The sequence below is a fragment of the Mugil cephalus genome, chromosome 23 (genome assembly GCF_022458985.1).
Source record: "Mugil cephalus isolate CIBA_MC_2020 chromosome 23, CIBA_Mcephalus_1.1, whole genome shotgun sequence".
Lineage (NCBI taxonomy): Eukaryota > Metazoa > Chordata > Actinopteri > Mugiliformes > Mugilidae > Mugil > Mugil cephalus.
The window spans coordinates 12,991,327-13,010,239 of record NC_061792.1 but is presented as its reverse complement, the minus strand read 5'-3'; the positions used below and the strand labels follow the sequence as shown (position 1 = coordinate 13,010,239).

The following is an 18,913-nucleotide window of genomic DNA, read 5'->3' as shown; positions in this document are numbered from 1 at the left end:
GCACATTTAAAAACAACCGAGGCTCAGGGGTTGCCGTGGCAACTCACAGTGGTCGTCAATGACGACGCCGGGACACAGAAAAGAGCTAGATTTCCCCCCTTTTCGCTGGCCTCACATTTGGGCTTACTGTGACAAAATGGTAGCTCCTATCAGAAAAACAGGCAGACCGTGGGCGTCGTAAGACCTTCCTGGAGACTTTGATATGTTTTTTGTCCTTGTAGAGTTAATATTTTGGACACACTCACGAGTTAAAGACAAAGGTCCCTTCTCCTTTTCTCCGAAAATCTCTGCATTGGAGTGAATGGAGAGCAGACAGGTAGTTTCCCACAAACAGAGGCTCCCAGTTTAAATTCTGTACGTCTCACTGCTTTGCCGAGCACATTGTGAGAGACACAACAAGTTTGTCTACAACTGTGGAAATAATCATGCGTCTAGTGTGGAAATTGTGGCCGGTACGAGCGTGGAAAGAAGAAAATTTCAGGCCATTTCACACACGTTCTCTCACTCCAACTACCAACATTTTGCACTCTGAAACAAGATTTTTCGAAAAAGATCATGGTCATTGAACAGTGATTGATCAACAACGATAAGACGTATCAAAACGAGGAAATAATACACCAATACACAAGGCTTGTGTCTACATTTTAAAGTTTAAATGAAGTCTGTAGGTGACAGTATGCCTGACCAGTAGACCTTTGAAAAACTGTCTTTTTTGCATGTTTTTTTTTTTCTGCCATCCCATTCATTTTCAATGGGAAATTTTTCGCAGCTTTTCGCGACGTAAGTCTGCGAAATTCGTATTTCGGAAAGAAAAGTAATAGCACCCTGATCCCGAGCTATAGTTAAGGGACGAAAAAAGGGAGGAAGATGAAAAATAAAAAAAATAATAAGAAACACACGGGATAACAATAGTGCTCGAGGCTCGTAGGCCCGTAGCCCCTAATAATAAAGAAATTAGCATCCATATTATGGATTTAACTGTTAAATATAGTAAGAGTGTGTGGGTCAAAAATGGATAACTCGCATCAAATACACAGCTCTACATGATGAGTGAGGATGAGGCCAGCCAGCTCCTTTGTTCTCAGGCAGGGAGAAAAAGTCCTCACACAGGTGAGCTGGCTGCCTACATAGACTCCAGGGCTCCGCTTACTCCTCACTAGGGTCACGGGGGTCTATCCCAGTTGGCATTGGGCGAGAGGCGGGTTACACCCTGGACAGGTTGTCTATCGCAGTGTAAGAGCAGACACAGGGAAAACATGTGAACATGCGGACCCAGAAGGGTCCGATCTGGACTCGAACACGGACCTCTCGCTGGGATGCATCAGCGTTAACAAGCGATCTGCTGTGCCGCCCCTTCTACATGAGCATTACAGAAAACAATTAATTGTCCCGGACCTGCAAGAGGAAGTCTCACCACAGTGGAGTCCTCTTCTCTCTGTGCAGTACCCACACCAACCACTGCTACAGTAAATGGCGAAGTTACACCTTTTTCTGCCATCATTTAACAGACATAGATCTACTCCGTTACATATGTTTGTGAAGACAAACACACATTGATTACAGATGGTGGAGACAGTAACGTGAGCTAATTATTCATGATTCATTCACAGAGTGAAGCAGCAGAGTTTAAATGGTCTCAGTGGTCCAGTTGGTCCACAGTGATCTGCTCTTTCTAGTTTTTGTAGCAGCTTCAGTAACTGTGAGATAATGTTTTTCATGTTTGTCTCCTAGGAGTCATCAGAGAGAAGAATCTGACGACTTTAAACCTGAACCCAGCTGTGTGTCTATGAAGAGTGATCGATCAAAGGGTGAACTCATTGACTTTAAAAGAGAAGAACCCTCAACTGTGAAGAGGTAAGTTAATTTAAAATGCATCCACATTTAACATCATGGTCAGATGTACTTCTGAGTAAATCCTGCTACTATAGAGCCACAATACGTCTCTCCTGAACTAAATGTGGAAAATCTATGTTGTCATCATCAGGTCATAACACAAGCAGCACATTTAGACTAGGTTACTGTGTGATGTCAGTGGCTTTATACGTTTATATATGTGATAATATTCCTGTTGGACTTTGATAAGTTTCATCTTTTCCTTGTTTAAACCTGATAAACTGAGGATTTCTCTCCATCTACCAGGAAACAACAGAAACCAGACTCACAAGAACCAGAACCTGAACCCAGCTGTGTGTCTATGAAGAGTGATCAATCAAAGGATTTTGACATTACCTTTAAAATACAAGAACCCTCAGCTGTAAAGAAGTAAGTTATAAACTAGAAAATTCCCTCTGGGAAATTTTGAAGGGGCTAAGGGAGCTAATGCCGGGTACCGTCTCTGTCAACATGGGAATTAGCACACTTTGCCTACATTTAGCACAATTTGCTTATGGTTAGCACAGTTAACATGCAGTTAGCACTCTTAACTCACATTTAGCATAGTTAGCCTACATTTAGCACATTTAGCCTACATTTAGCACATTTAGCCTACATTTAGTTCAGTTAACCCTCATGTCACACACATGACCCACATGTCGCACAGTTAGCACACTTAACCCACATTTAGCACAGTTAGCATACGTTTAGCACAGTTAGCTTACAGTTAGCCTGTGTGTGAGAGAGTAATGCGCGCTTTCGCCACATGTTTGTACATCCTATCATTCTTCCTGAGTGTATCTGTAACTGTAATAACATAAAGTTTCTTGTGTGTTTGTGTGTGCGTGTATGTGTGTGGCACGCTGTGTGTGTGTATGTAGGTCTAATAACGCAAAGTTACCTGTGTGTTAGTGTGTGCATATTTGTTTGTGTGTTTATGTGTGTGGTGCACTTAAGCTCGCGTACGCGCGTGTGTGTGGTGAGGGTGAGGAGTGCGCGTTTGCGTGCGCATGTGTGTGTTTAACTGTAATCACAAAGTTACCTGTGTAGTTTGTGTGTGTGTTGTTGTAAGTTAGCACAGTTAGCCTACATTTAGCACAGTTAGCACAGTAAGCCTGTGTGTGAGAGATTAATGCGCGCCTTCGTGTGCATGTTTGTGTATCCTACTACTCTTCCTGTGTGTATTTGTAACTGTAATAACATAAAGATACCTGTGTGTTTGTGTGTGCATGTGTGTGGCGTGCCTGTGTGTATATCTGTAATTACAAAGGTACCTGTGTTGGTGGGGAGGTGTGTGTTGTTGTAACATAAATGTATGGGACACAGGGGTCAGCTGCATTAACAGCAGAGACATCCGATTAATTAATTGGTCTCCGCTGTGGCTCAGGCCTGTGGCTCAGGGGTTGCCGTGGCAACTCACAGTGGTCGTCAATGACGACGCCGGGACACAGAAAAGAGCTAGATTTCCCCCCTTTTCGCTGGCCTCACATTTGGGCTTACTGTGACAAAATGGTAGCTCCTATCAGAAAAACAGGCAGACCGTGGGCGTCGTAAGACCTTCCTGGAGACTTTGATATGTTTTTTGTCCTTGTAGAGTAAATATTTTGGACACACTCGCGAGTTAAAGACAAAGGTCCCTTCTCCTTTTCTGGAGTGGAGTCCTCTTCTCTCTGTGCAGTACCCACACCAACCACTGCTACAGTAAATGGCGACGTTACACCTTTTTCTGCCATCATTTAACAGACATAGATCTACTCCGTTACATATGTTTGTGAAGAAAACACACATTGATTACAGATGGTGGAGACAGTAATGTGAGCTAATTGTTCATGATTCATTCACAGAGTGAAGCAGCAGAGTTTAAATGGTCTCAGTGGTCCAGTTGGTCCACAGTGATCTGCTCTTTCTAGTTTTTATAGCAGCTTCAGTAACTGTGAGATAATGTTTTTCATGTTTGTCTCCTAGGAGTCATCAGAGAGAAGAATCTGACGACTTTAAACCTGAACCCAGCTGTGTGTCTATGAAGAGTGATCGATCAAAGGGTGAACTCATTGACTTTAAAAGAGAAGAACCCTCAACTGTGAAGAGGTAAGTTAATTTAAAATGCATCCACATTTAACATCATGGTCAGATGTACTTCTGAGTAAATCCTGCTACTATAGAGCCACAATACGTCTCTCCTGAACTAACTGTGGAAAATCTATGTTGTCATCATCAGGTCATAACACAAGCAGCACCTTAAGACTAGGTTACTGTGTGATGTCAGTGGCTTTATACGTTTATATATGTGATTATATTCCTGTTGGACTTTGATAAGTTTAATCTTTTCCTTGTTTAAACCTGATAAACTGAGGATTTCTCTCCATCTACCAGGAAACAACAGAAACCAGACTCACGAGAACCAGAACGTGAACCCAGCTGTGTGTCTATGAAGAGTGATCAATCAAAGGATTTTGACATTACCTTTAAAATACAAGAACCATCAACTGTAAAGAAGTAAGTTATAAACTAGAAAATTCCCTCTGGGAAATTTTGAAGGGGCTACGGGAGCTAATGCCGGGTACCGTCTCTGTCAACATGGGAATTAGCACACTTTGCCTACATTTAGCACAATTTGCTTATGGTTAGCACAGTTAACATGCAGTTAGCACTCTTAACTCACATTTAGCACATTTAGCCTACATTTAGCACATTTAGCCTACATTTAGTTCAGTTAACCCGCATGTCGCACACATGACGCACAGTTAGCACACTTAACCCACATTTAGCACAGTTAGCATACGTTTAGCACAGTTAGCTTACAGTTAGCCTGTGTGTGAGAGAGTAATGCGCGCTTTCGCCGCATGTTTTTACATCCTATCATTCTTCCTGAGTGTATCTGTAACTGTAATAACATAAAGTTTCTTGTGTGTTTGTGTGTGCGTGTATGTGTGTGGCGCGCTGTGTGTATAGCTGTAATTAGAAAGGTACCTGTGTTGGTGGGGAGGTGTGTGTTGTTGTAACATAAATGTATGGGACACAGGGGTCAGCTGCATTAACAGCAGAGACATCTGATTAATTAATTGGTCTCCGCTGTGGCCCAGAGCTGTGGCTCAGGAGTTGCCGTGGCAACTCACAGTGGTCGTCAATGACGACGCCGGGACACAGAAAAGAGCTAGATTTCCCCCCTTTTCGCTGGCCTCACATTTGGGCTTACTGTGACAAAATGGTAGCTCCTATCAGAAAAACAGGCAGACCGTGGGCGTCGTAAGACCTTCCTGGAGACTTTGATATGTTTTTGTCCTTGTAGAGTAAATATTTTGGACACACTCGCGAGTTAAAGACAAAGGTCCCTTCTCCTTTTCTCCGAAAATCTCTGCATTGGAGTGAATGGAGAGCAGACAGGTAGTTTCCCACAAACAGAGGCTCCCAGTTTAAATTCTGTACGTCTCACTGCTTTGCCGAGCACATTGTGAGAGACACAACAAGTTTGTCTACAACTGTGGAAATAATCATGTGTCTAGTGTGGAAATTGTGGCCGGGACGAGTGTCAAAAGACAAAATTTGTCAGGCGATTTCACTCGTTTTCTCACTCTAAGTACCAACATTCTGCACTCTGAAACAAGTTTTTTTGAAAAAGATCATGGTCATTGAACTACTTACCCTACTTGAATGAAAACAAGTCTTGCATTAAACAAACCAATATTTTATTTTCTCTGCATAAGAAAGAACATGCCTTTTTAGCTCTGAAATGCAGGAGTCAACAGTTCATACAATCCAGTTTACATGCAGCGCAAGAAAATCTAATAACTGTTCTCCTCCTCCACACTAGGTGGCGATATGTGTCTTTTCAGTGAGTTAATACGACGTTAATACGGCCCAATTTCCGGTTGACCTATTACGTGATATAATAAACAAAAGTCGTTCATGCGGCAGACCGGCATTTCAAAAAACAACCGGATAGATAATACTACATTTTTTAATCTTGTACGTAATGTTCGTGCTACTTCTGGTGCAGGTAAGATCCGTGCTGTCCCTCAGATGGTTATTGTAGCAGCTCAGTTTCTCTTCTTCTTCTGCAACCGGCTTTCGTGGAAGTTTTTGTTTCGGGGTCACACTCCCCAGTTCCCTCCAGAGAGCCATACCATTGTTGTTCTTCTTTGTGTTGGCTACTGCGAATGTCCAACTTGCGCAGCGGTTATGGAGCATGCGCACACGAATTATCCGACTGAAAACTCCAATTCCAATCGCATTATCTGGGTGTCTCAATCAGATAATGAGAACTCCGATTTTAATCGGAGTAACGTGTTTACATGCACTTAAGTTCTCCTGTTATAGTCCGATTAAGGCAATAATTCGTTTTTTTCCACGTGCATGTCTGACTGAGACTTCCCAGCATGAAGTGTATGACTGGAGCACCAGTCATGTTTTGGCTGACAGTGTTTATGTATCTGAGCTCTCTTTGCTTTTCGTTGCAAGAAGTTCTCTGGGCCTGGAAAAAGGTCCTGCAGGTCTTCATGAGACAGAGTGCTGATCATTTCTTCACTCATGTTTGCAGCTGTGACATAATGTAAGACACACATTGCAAGATGAATTAGCGCCATAGAACAAATGGTATGAAACAGCTGGCTAGCGGAGACTAGTTAGTGCATGAACAATAGATTAGATATCTCAGTGGACTATGCATCACCATATCAGAGTGGTGAATTAAACATTGTAATTGGTCGTAATTCTCTTAATTCTGAAGAGATTTTAATTCAAACATACAGAGTGTATGTGGAAATCTACAATTCTGGAGGAACTACATTTTAAGTTGTGGCTATTTAGAAGGTTAATGTTTTAGTATTGACTTGATCCACCCCAGTAACTGGATTTAAATGAAACACGTAACCAGCATCATGCTCAATTTATAATAAAACCAATTTCATCAAAATCATTTCAGAATTCAGAGTTCAGAATTCCTGCAATGAAAATCGAATTCAAAACGTCTCGGACAAGGGAGCTTTATTACGTACCTGTAAGTTCCCTCCAGAGAGCCATACTGTTGTTGTTCTTCTTTGTGTTCGCTACTGCGAATGTCCAACTTTTAACCAACACGATAAAAAGTGGGACGTCTCACTTCTTAAAAAACAGGGATTTATGGCAGAAATTAATTTTATGTAACTGAACATTTAAAAATCCTTGATTTGTGTATCATTCCATTTGGTGGAGTTTTATTTTGATTGAAGGAATACTTCAACATTCTGGGAATCCCTAGTCTTGTGATCACCATGAGGCAAACAGCAGAGACTCCAGAGAGTCACTATCTAATGAGTTTTCGTCAAAATCTGTTGAAACTTAAGGCTTCCCTATAAACGAGATATATTTTCTTAAATCAAGTAAATCCAATTCTTGAAACAAGATGCTGTATCTTTTTCAAATAACACAGCAGCTTAAAAACCTCTTCAAATGTAAAAAAAAAAGAAAAGAAAAAAAGAGAAAAAAAAGCTTGTTTCATATGACATATGACTCAAAACAAGATGTTTTCAAGACTTTGTCCAATTAACAGGATATTCAAGATGTATTGTCTTAAAACAAGTCCCTATATCTTGCTGAAATGGTACTTGTTAGGCAGTTCTGTCGAAGTGCAACAAGATATTTTGACTAGAATGAGACAAATATACTTGGTAATGTTATTATATTCCTGTTGGACTTTGACAAGTTTCGCCTCTTCCTTGTTTAAACCTGATGAACTGAGGATTACTCTCCATCTACCAGGAAACTACTTGAACCAGACTCACAAGAACCGCAATGTTTTCTGAGCTCTGCGAAGAGATATCGATTCTTGAAAATTTAAAGAAAATTAAGTAATATTTTAACAGTTCTTTGGAAACAGCTGATGATTTAGACATGTGGACTTTCTATGATACTCAGTCATCAGGTTTAGAATTGATGAGTAGTTTCACCTCTTTATTGATGTCACAGTAGACATTATTCTGATCAGAACATCAACTACACAGCACACTATCATTATCTCACTGTGGTTTGTGTTTGTGAGGAAAACATTGATTACAGACGGTGGAGACAATAATGTGAACTAATTGTTGATGATTCATTCACAGAGTGCAGCAGCAGAGTTTAAATGTTCTCAGTGATCAGTCTGTTCATCAGCATCAAACACAGCTGGACTCCATATTTAAGGTCTGTACATGGACAACAACTACTTTCCATCATCTCCATGCTGCTCTTTGTAGACCAGTGGACTGTCAGTCTGTCCAACATGGATCTGATGTTTGTCTCCATGATTTCAGTCTGGTTGTCATTCAGATAGTTTTCTGTTCCAGCTGCTGGAGGACAACATTGTGACTTTTGTGAAGAAGGAGCTGAAGAAGATTCAGAGGGATCTGAGTCCAGATTACCCAGAATGCTTAGAGAGTCAGAGGGAGGATGAGGAGGTGTTGGAGGGTGAGGATGAAGAGCAGAGGAGGAGCAGCAGAGAGGCATTTGTGAAGATCACACTGAACTTCTTGAGGAGAATGAAGCAGGAGGAGCTGGCTGATCGTCTGGAGAGAAGTAAGAGGATTTCTATGAACATTGAACCTGATGAATGAATTAAACATTTACTGATGTCTCAAGAGATGAAGAAAGATATTGAATCAATGCTAAATGTTGGAGATGCATTTACTCATTTTATTTCTTGTTTGTTCCTTCAGAACATTTTCCTGCAGACTTTTGTCAATGTGAACTTAAATCTAGTCTGAAGGAGAAGTTCCAGTGTGTGTTTGAGGGGATTGCTAAAGCAGGAAACTCAACTCTTCTGAATGAGATCTACACAGAGCTCTACATCACAGAGGGAGAGACTACAGAGGTCAATGATGAACATGAGGTAAGACAGATTGAAGCAGCATCCAGGAAACTACACAGACCAGAAACAACCATCAGACCAGGAGACATCTTTAAAGCCTCACCTGGAAGACACGGACCAATCAGAAGAGTGATGACAAAGGGAGTGGCTGGCATTGGAAAACAGTCTTAACACAGAAGTTCACTCTGGACTGGGCTGAAGACAAAGCCAACCAGGACATCCACTTCACATTTCCATTGACTTTCAGAGAGCTGAATGTGTTGAAAGAGAGAAAGTTCAGCTTGGTGGAACTTGTTCATCACTTCTTCACTGAAACCAAAGAAGCAGGAATCTACAGCTTTGAAGAGTTCCAGATTGTGTTCATCTTTGACGGTCTGGATGAGTGTCGACTTCGTCTGGACTTCCACAAGACTGAGATCGTGACTGATGTTACAGAGTCCAGCTCAGTGGATGTGCTGGTGACAAACCTCATCAGGGGGAAACTGCTTCCCTCTGCTCACCTCTGGATAACCACACGACCTGCAGCAGCCAGTCAGATCCCTCCTGAGTGTGTTGACATGGTGACAGAGGTCAGAGGGTTCACTGACCCCCAGAAGGAGGAGTACTTCAGGAAGAGGTTCACAAATGAGAAGCTGGCCAGCAGCATCATCTCCCACATCAAGACATCACGAAGCCTTCACATCATGTGTCACATCCCAGTCTTCTGCTGGATCACTGCTACAGTTCTGGAGGATGTGTTGAAAACCAGAGAGAGAGGAGAGCTGCCCAAGACCCTGACTGAGATGTACATCCACTTCCTGGTGGTTCAGACCAAAGTGAAGGAGGTCAAGTATTATGGAGGATCTGAGACTGATCCACACTGGAGTCCAGAGACCAGGGAGATGATTGAGTCTCTGGGAAACTGTCTTTTGATCAGCTGCTGAAAGGAAAACCTGATCTTCTATGAATCAGACCTGACAGAGTGTGGCATCGATATCAGAGCAGCCTCAGTGTACTCAGGAGTGTTGACACAGATCTTTAAAGAGGAGAGAGGACTGTACCAGGACAAGGTGTTCTGCTTCGTCCATCTGAGTGTTCAAGAGTTTCTGGCTGCAGTCTACATGATCCACTGTTACACCAACAGGAAGACAGAGGTGCTGGAGGACTTCCTGGGACAAAACTACAATGACTCAATTCTGGATGTCTTCCTGAACAGAGTCATGGAGAAATCCCTGGAGAGTAAAAATGGTCACCTGGACCTGATGGTTCGCTTCCTTCATGGCGTCTGTCTGCAGTCCAACCAGAGACTGTTAAGAGGTCTGCTGGGTCAGACAGAGATCAGTCCAGAAATCATCCAGAGAGCCATCAACAACCTGAAGGAGATGAACATGTCCAACATTTCTACTGACAGAAACATCAACATCTTCCACTGTCTGATGGAGATGAACGACCTCTCACTTCATCAGGAGATCCAAGAGTTCCTGAAGTCAGAGAACAGATCAGAGAAGGAGCTTTCTGAGATCCACTGCTCAGCTCTGGCCTACATGCTGCAGATGTCAGAGGAGACTCTGGATGAGTTGGACCTGGAGAAGTTCAACACATCATGGGAGGGACGACAGAGACTGATTCCAGCTGTGAGGAACTGCAGAAAGGCTCAGTGAGTCCAGATGCGATTAACATTATCAAACAGTTTAAATTAGTTCATTAAATGTTTACACTGTAAAATTATCACCCTATTAAACAGTGTTTAACTTATTTACTGCAAACATTACATGTCAGTTGAATTTTGTTACAGATGTTCTCCAGCTGTTTGAAACACTTTGAGAATGTAGATTTTCTTCTGTTTATCTTCCTTTATTTACACATACGCAATATATTAGAGCTGTCTGTTGAATATTTAATGTAAATAGATGTTAATTGCCCATTTTAATCTGTTCTGAATGTTCCACACAGTTTAAAAGTCTGCAGGTTTAAGAGAAACTGATGAGAATTATTGTGTCATGTCATATAAGAAGCTGAATCACTGATGTGAAAAACAAAATGTCAAACAGGATGAGTCCAACTGTTTATTATCAAATGCATGAAGTCAATAATAAAGTGTCTTCATTCATATTAACATATTTTATTTTTATGTGTCATGACAGATTTTCTGGCTGTGGACTCTCAGAGAGTCACTGTGAAGTTGTGGCCTCAGCTCTGAAGTCCAACCCCTCCCATCTGACAGAGTTGGACCTGAGCAACAACTACCTGGAGGATTCAGGAGTGAAGCAGCTGTGTGATGGACTAAAGAGTCCAAACTGTAGACTAGAGACTCTGAGGTCAGTTCACTGAATGTTTTTATCACATAAACAGTTCTCTTGTCATGATTGACAGATAGAAAATGGACCAGCAACAGTTGGTTTAAATGAAGGAGCATCATGTTGTTAATATCAGCAGGTGTCTCCTCAGTCATCGGTGGCCGGTCTGATCTCAAATCAGGACCAGTCTAGTGTTCACATGTACATTTAAAGAGTTATTGGAGTCAGGAATCATTCTTTCTGTTCATACTGTCTGTGGAGAAACTCATCAAGTCATTTCTTCCAGCGTAGTTGTGTTAGGAAGAGACCACTTGACAGTCAGTGTGGACAGTAGGAATTCTAAGAACTCTGTAATGTTCATCTGCCATGTGACTGTTGTTTGAAGACAGACTTGAAAATATGAACTTGTCCTTTAACATTTTAACGACACCAACCTACTGAGATACCAAATACAGGAAGAAGAAGGTCATGGAACCAATGAACTAATGAACAGTTTGTTTTCAACATGTGTGATTTGATATTGATCCTGTAATGAGAGACTTGACTGAGGTCAGCAGCATGTTATTGATGTGTGTTGACATGAATAGTTGTCTGAATGTTGTGTTGATGTTTGGATGATGTGTGTAGAAGGCTGACATGATGATGATCCACAAGAACACAAGGACAAAGTCACTCTACTCATTTTAGAGAACAGCTCATTGATTAGGACGTAGTAATGTTGATCTGAACATTAAAACCTGAACACATCTGACTGATTATTAGTGATTTTATTAACATCTTTTATTCTTTATTCAGATTGAGTTCCTGCAGTTTGTCAGAGATCAGCTGTGATTATCTGGTCTCAGCTCTGAAGTCCAACCCCTCCCATCTGAAACATCTGGACCTGAATGAAAACAACCTGAAGGATTCAGGAGTGAAACATCTGTGTGGTTTTCTGGAGAGTCCAGACTGTAGACTGGAGATTCTGGGGTCAGTTCACTGGATGTCTGTTACTATTGTGGATCTGATTTGTTTAATCACAAACTGAACTTAATTCATGTTCAAACTAAATTTGAAGGTTTAGTTTTCAGTTTTAGCTTTATTTTCCTCCAGTTCATATTTTCTCTTTTCTTTTCATAAATTTAGCCTGAAATCTCAAAGATGTGTGGTTTTTTTGCAAGAAAATCTCTATGTTGTCTATTAATGTTGATGTTAATCAGTCGCATCTGTATCCAGAAAACACACACACACACACACACACACACACACACACACACACACACAAAAAAAAAAAAAACCTGAACACATCTGATTGATTATCTATTATCTTTTATTCTTTATTCAGATTGAGTTGGTGCAGGTTGTCAAAGATCAGCTGTGATTCTCTGGTCTCAGCTCTGAAGTCCAACCCCTCCCATCTGAAACTTCTGGACCTGAGTTACAACTATCTGAAGGATTCAGATGTGAAGCAGCTTCTTGATCTTGTGAAGAGTCCAGACTGTAGACTGGAGACTCTGAGGTGAGTGGAGGGTTGGAGTCAGTTCATTCTTCTTTCAGTAGTTTTGTACTAGACACAGAATCTAAAGTGTTTCCTGAAACCTGCTGCTGTTTTCTTCAGAGATGCTTTCAGAGGAGAATGGAGACAGACTGGACAGAAAGACAGAGACAACAGTCAGACAATCAGATCATCCTGAAGCTTGTTGTGTTGATGTTTTCAGGAAATAAAATGTGGATTCCAGCTGACAGCCTTACTAGATGAATAGAGACAGTGGTCCTCATTCATCAGATCTGATCTCAGACTCTTTGTTCTCTCACCTCAAAACTAAACAACTGATCAGTTTTCATCTTTGTCACAGCTCTGAGATCAGTCTGACTGAAGCCTGTAAATCACAGAACCATTCATTACATTTAGTAACCATATGGTCTTTCTACAGAGCAGAACCTCTGCTGAGGTCCAGTCATCACATCTGTATCTCTGTCATTAGTTTCATCAGATATCTTCAATGTTTCTTAGTCAGCTGATTCTTCAGAAACACATGAGATGTTCATCAACACACTCAGACTCTTTATTGAAATGGAACAGCTGGAAATCCATCACTAAAGTGTTTGTGCAGTAATGAAGCGTTGATGACTCTCAGCAGTTTATTTCCTCTGTGGATTTGAGAGAAATGTGCAGAGGAAACAGACTTGATGCTAAAAGTCTGTGCAGGTCTGTGAGCTTCCAGCTCCAACATGTTAACATGAAGCTGAAAGGAAGCTGGCTGAGCTCCACAGCTGCTCTGAACAGGACTGAAGTCCCTGCTGCTCTTTGTACTGGATGTGCTGCATCACTGGCTGACACCTGATGAAAAGAGTCTCTGGAAACACTTAATCATCTCCTCTCTTCGTTCTTCTTCTCTCTGTAGCTGGAAGTAAAGGTAAACAGGACGGTATGTGAGCTGAGAGAGGATGAGCTGAGTCATGATGATCCAGAGGTTGAATCAGCAGCAGCTTGTGTGTAGAGAGACTCTGACTGGACCATGTTACTGGGAGGTGGAGTCAAGAGGAGAGCTTCATCCACATTAACATCATCAACAGTCCTGTGTGATGTTTCACATCATTGATATTCTCACATCTCTCTTTACTTGTTTGTCTCCGTTCAGTAGATTCCAGCGTCTTAGAACAGATGTTTTCACCAAATCATCATTTCAGAAGCTTTAACCTGCAGATGACTGAAAGATGATTTATGAATGTACAGCAGATCAGAGTCACCAAGAAACCAACAGTCATTATTAAGAGTTGTTTTTTGTTTGTTGTTTTGTTTTCTTTTTTTGTGTGTGTTTCTTGAAAATTCTGGTAAATAACAGATTACGTTTTAGGAAATCATGAGTCTGAGTTCCATGTAATTATCTGGAACATAGATTAGTCATAAAATCAAGCGTTGTCTTTGATTACTGAAGATTAATTTAGTATCAATTTATCTCTCAATTATTCATTCTTATTGTGAATAATTTCACTTTTTTTTGTTTGTTAGTTTTTTGTTTGTTATGGTTATCAGCTAATTTAAGCAATATAGTGCATCCAAAATATAAAGTCATTGATATTTTCTCTGGTGCAAAAAAATGTGGAACAAAACAACTGTGTCATTGTCATTGACAACACTGCAGTAAATGTGGATGTGAGTATTATTGGATGTGGACAGTTGTAGTTACTGGCAGTGACCACTAGAGGCCAGTGATCGTGATAGTTTCTGGATCCTTGCAGTTCACATTACCACCTAGAGAGGGAGACAAATCTCCATCACAAGTCATTTGAATATTGACGATTTGAATCTTTGGTTTGAGAAGGTTTTCACTGAGGGAGGCGTAGTTGGTTTCTTAAACTGGAATAAGAGATCATTTTCATCTGAACATGAATCTTATTGTTTCTTTCTTCTAACCAATATCATGAAGCGCCACAATACATTGTTAACACTAACAACACATGACATCAACAGAAGGTCAATAGATAAACATAGTCATCATTTTATTGTGTCTCCACTTTCAGTTCATCATTCGTGGACCGTTCTGGGAAAATGCAATATTTAAGCGTTGTTCAGTCAGGAGAGAAATGCAATATTTAAGCTGTGTTCAGTCAGGAGAATAAATCCTTTTCTTTATTCTCAGCTCACTTTATGTCTCTGTGTCCTTTTCTTCCTCCAAAAAACTGACAGTTAGTCTATGATGTGTGGTCCTTCTTTTCTTAGTACCATCTTATTTAAGAAGCTGATTCATTATGGTTTAATTTAATAATTTTATAATTTTTGATGTCTGATGGAGTGAGACCTTCAGCTTGATGCCTGACAGTAACTCACTGCTGTACACTACGACTGTTCCTGATATTTTGTCCTTTCAGTAATGGACACAAGGGCAGTTTCTATGATGCTATAACCTGGTTAAGGAGAAACAGATATTTGTTTTTCTACCACTATATCAACATTTCATGTTATTGAATCTTTTGCAGTTTACTCTTTCACCACATGAGGTCACCATCAATCATCTTTATCATCTGGAGACAACCACTGAATATTTATCAATGAAAAGCATCATAAACAAGTTGTTTTTATGTTATAAAACATATAAGAGTGCAGAATATGTTTTACTACAACACAAAAACTACTGGACGAGTGTTTCCAGAAGACGCCAGTCAACCTAATGTCTTAGTTGGACTGAGGATTTATTCACATCGTTTACATTAATAATAGCATCACACTGTAGTGAAATCCTCCAGTCCTGCACTGACAATCTGTACAAAACATGAAAATTAACTATCAAAAGTTCAAAAGTAAAAATATTCCCTGTGATATATTATTATAATTATCACCATTAATGTTCTGTCTTTTTAGTAATTATTATAAAACTGGCTTCAACTGACAACTGAACACACTGATGATGAAGATATTGGACATGAAATAAATTAGAGAAAAACTGGCAGTGACAATAATTAAATGAATCAAGAACAAACATGTCTGATAAATTGTTGTCTTATTGTGAAAATCTATATCCCTCCTTCCTGTCCTGCGTCTATCACAGGTGAACTGACCCTTGATCCAGGAAGTAGCTGACTCACCTGTTCAGTGTTCAGGTTGGAGTGGAGTCTTCTTCATCTCTCTGGACTGGTTAAATAAACTGTAAGTTTGATTTGTTTTAAGCTTTAACTTTGTCTTCAGTAATTTTAATGTTTGTTTCGCTCTTAATGTTTTAAAGTGTTCACTCTTATTTCATTTTAAGTTTTTTTGTCACCTTTTTTTGAAGACACTACTTTTATTAGATAAATGATTCACGAATCAAACACTATGATTCAATTAAAATTAATTATTAAATCTTCACAATCGGATCCACCTCAGATTTAAGTCTAAAGTTTTTTCACTTTCACCCCCCTTTTGTGTCCAGATCTTTTTCTCTGTGTAAACTCTGTCTGAAGGTCAAGTCAGTAGTTTAAAATGTTTAACTCTTTAATATCATTGTCAGCACAAAAACGGTCAGAGCGAAAATACAAGTTTGGGCGGGATGTAACATTTGTGTTGATGGGCAGCAATAAATTCAGGAAGGTGGAGATTTGAAAGAGGAGTAAAGGAAACGGACTGAGATATAATCGCCATCTCCCCCGTACAGTCTTAACCCCTTCCTAAAGAAGTTTCACCGCCTTCACACCTTTGAGACGGGAGCCCTGACTTTTTATTTTATCGAGAAAAAAAGGGAACGTGCAAATGTGTAAAATAAAACGACTGATGTTGAGGCAGAGACTGTGTTATAGACAGAGGTTGAATATTGATTCATCAGTTTATGATAACACAATTAAATCAGTGCAATAGGAATTCAGAATAATTTTTACATCCTCCAACATCGTTTCACAGATGAAACATGATTTTGTTCTAGATGTAGTTGATTAAAAGGGGTTTCAGTGATCTTGATCTGACATTAAAACATTTGTCTTATATGTTGAAGTTGTTTTCAGACGTTTGATTTTGCAACTTGTTGTGGTGAAGGCCAATACTCAATACTCAATAATATATGAATGATTTTATAACATAAATGCACAAATTATACCTGTAGTATATCTATTTTTGCTCATCACAGTAGGTGATCATTTCTTTTTTACCATGTCCTCATACGTTAGATATTAGTGGTGACTATCATCGATCAAAGTACAAACTAACACACCTTTGATATCAGAAGAAAGCTGTAAAGTGTTGTACAGTAAATTAAAAGTTGTAAACAGGTTCTTTAGTTGTGTTGAACTCTGGACATCTCCATAAAATTTTCAGTGTCGTTAAATTTTAATTATTCTTTGGATGATTTCTTTCCTTGCGGGGAAGGTAGAAAGTGTGTGTGAGCTGATTAACCAGCAGAAGGGATCGGGGTTGAGGCAGAGAGGAGGAGTCCCCCTTCAAACCCAATGTGAGGAGTCAAATGAAAGGTTCATAAGAAGTGTGAGGCTAAGGTGAAGAAGAACCTTGTGTGTTGAAAAAACATTAATGTCTTCCACTTTTTCACACAGCTTAAGACTCCACAATCTCACACACAGCTTCTGTGACTGGGACTAAAAGGACTTCTCTCTCTTTGTCAGTGCCATCAGACCCCAGAATGTAAACCTGAACCTGCCCCCAAACCGATCCCAGCTGTGGCTATAAAGAGGACCATCCAGGTTTTCGTCCATAACATTTACTCCAGAAGGTAAGTTGTGACCAAGTTAAAAATGTTACCATCTTTTGAATGTGTCTTGTTGTGAGGTTTGGGAACATGTTCATCATCTTTATTGTTGTGTTGTTCGTAATTTGGTCTTCTCTTTGTCTGTCAGGATCCATCAAACACTGGACTACCCTGAACCTGAACCTAAAACTAAGCTCAAACCCAAACCTCCAGTGGTTTTTTAAAAAACCCAGTCCATGGTTTCCATTAAGATTTGATCCAGAACGAAAAGTTTTGATAAGGAAAAAATTACGGCCTTTTAAATGTGCTTTTTGTGGGGTTTTGGGAAACATGTTCGGCACTTTTTTTGTTTGTTGTTTGGGGGAATATACTTTTCCAAAGCGCTTTTAGTAACTTTTTTGTAGCCTGCACAGAGAAATCTTAATTAAAAAAAAATTAAAAATTTTAAGAAATGTCTGTGTTGTGAAAGATTTTGCTGTTAGTTATTTGGTTTCCTCTTTGTCTGCATGTAAATGCACTGTGTAGAGTGCTGACAAGGGAGAGCCTTGGAGTAGTGGTTAGAGGTGCAGCTTGGGGGCCTAAGGCTCCCAGGTTTACCTCCCGCCCTCTTCAGGCTGTGGTGCCCTGAGCAAGCACCCACCCCCAATTTGCTCCATGGGCACACCTACTAGAGGCTACAGCCCAATACTCAAACTATATGATAAGATTTTGATAATTAAGAAAAGTCTGTGTTAGAGAACATTCTGCTGTTAGTAATTTGGTCTCCACTTTGTCTATCAGGATCCATCAAGCACTAGAATACCCTGATCCTGAACCTAAACCTGAGCCTAAACCTAAACCTAAGCTCAAACCCTAAACCTAACCCACAGGTGCTATGAAGAGTCCCAGTCCAGGGTTCTTCCATTAAAAATTGACTCCAGAATAAATTGTGACTACATTAAAATTTTTCAACTTTAATTGTGTCTTATTGTGGGGTAGGGAACATGTTCAGCATCTCATTAGTGCAAACCCTCCGGGCCCCATTCAGATTATATGGCAGTGACTTTAACCCAAAAATCTACATTTGCCCAAAAGTTTCTCCTGGAGCCCCTCCGTGAAGTCTCCATCAAATTAAAAGAACAATAGAGCATTAAAGAAAAATGTTTTTAATGAACGAGGGAAAAACCGGAGCTGACTGGGGAGATATCTTACATGTGTCTGTTCATATAGATTTAAAATATCAGTGGTTCCAGTGCAGACTATCCGTGTTTATTCGGAAAAAAGTGAGAAAAAAAGGGACACCAAACCTAACCTGACTGACTCGTTAAAAAGACAACTTTAAACATGATTCTAAGAACAAAGGGAAACCAGAATTTAGTCAAAATCAGATGTAAATACAGTTTAGGACCAAACATAAAGAAGAAAGAGCTGAAAGCTTTGATTTCCAGGGGATCAGAAAGAAAATAAACCCTTAATGACTAAAAAGGGGTTTCATCTGATTCACTGTTTCATCCAGATACACTTCGGGGACTTTTACATTTTGGTCTCGTGGATTTATGATGTAACTAATCGTTGAGATTCATTCAAGATTAAGCGCAGATTTTTAAATTTTTCTCAGTGATCGTCTTTTTCTCACATCAAACAGCGGGACTCCATTTAAGGCTGTAAGGCAACAACTATTTTCCATTCTCCATGCTGCTTTTTTGAGCCCATGGACTGCAGTCTGCCCCAAAGGGATTGATTTTTCTCCATGATTTTCAGTCGGGGTTTCTTTCCCCAATATTTTTTCTGTTCCACTGCTGGAGGAAAATTGG

General features: G+C 40.1%; 1 protein-coding gene across 1 annotated transcript in view; it reads left to right on the top strand.

The window, feature by feature from the left end:
* The first annotated feature begins 10,129 nt into the window (after window positions 1-10,129).
* LOC125001022 (ribonuclease inhibitor-like) overlaps window positions 10,130-18,913 on the top strand; it is a 28,608-nt gene continuing 19,824 nt past the window's right edge. The window contains exons 1-4 of the mRNA XM_047576933.1: window positions 10,130-10,331; window positions 10,819-10,992; window positions 11,767-11,940; window positions 12,296-12,469. Coding sequence (XP_047432889.1) covers window positions 10,219-10,331; window positions 10,819-10,992; window positions 11,767-11,940; window positions 12,296-12,469 — 635 coding nt within the window. The 5' untranslated portion in view covers window positions 10,130-10,218. The remainder of the gene's footprint in view (window positions 10,332-10,818; window positions 10,993-11,766; window positions 11,941-12,295; window positions 12,470-18,913) is intronic.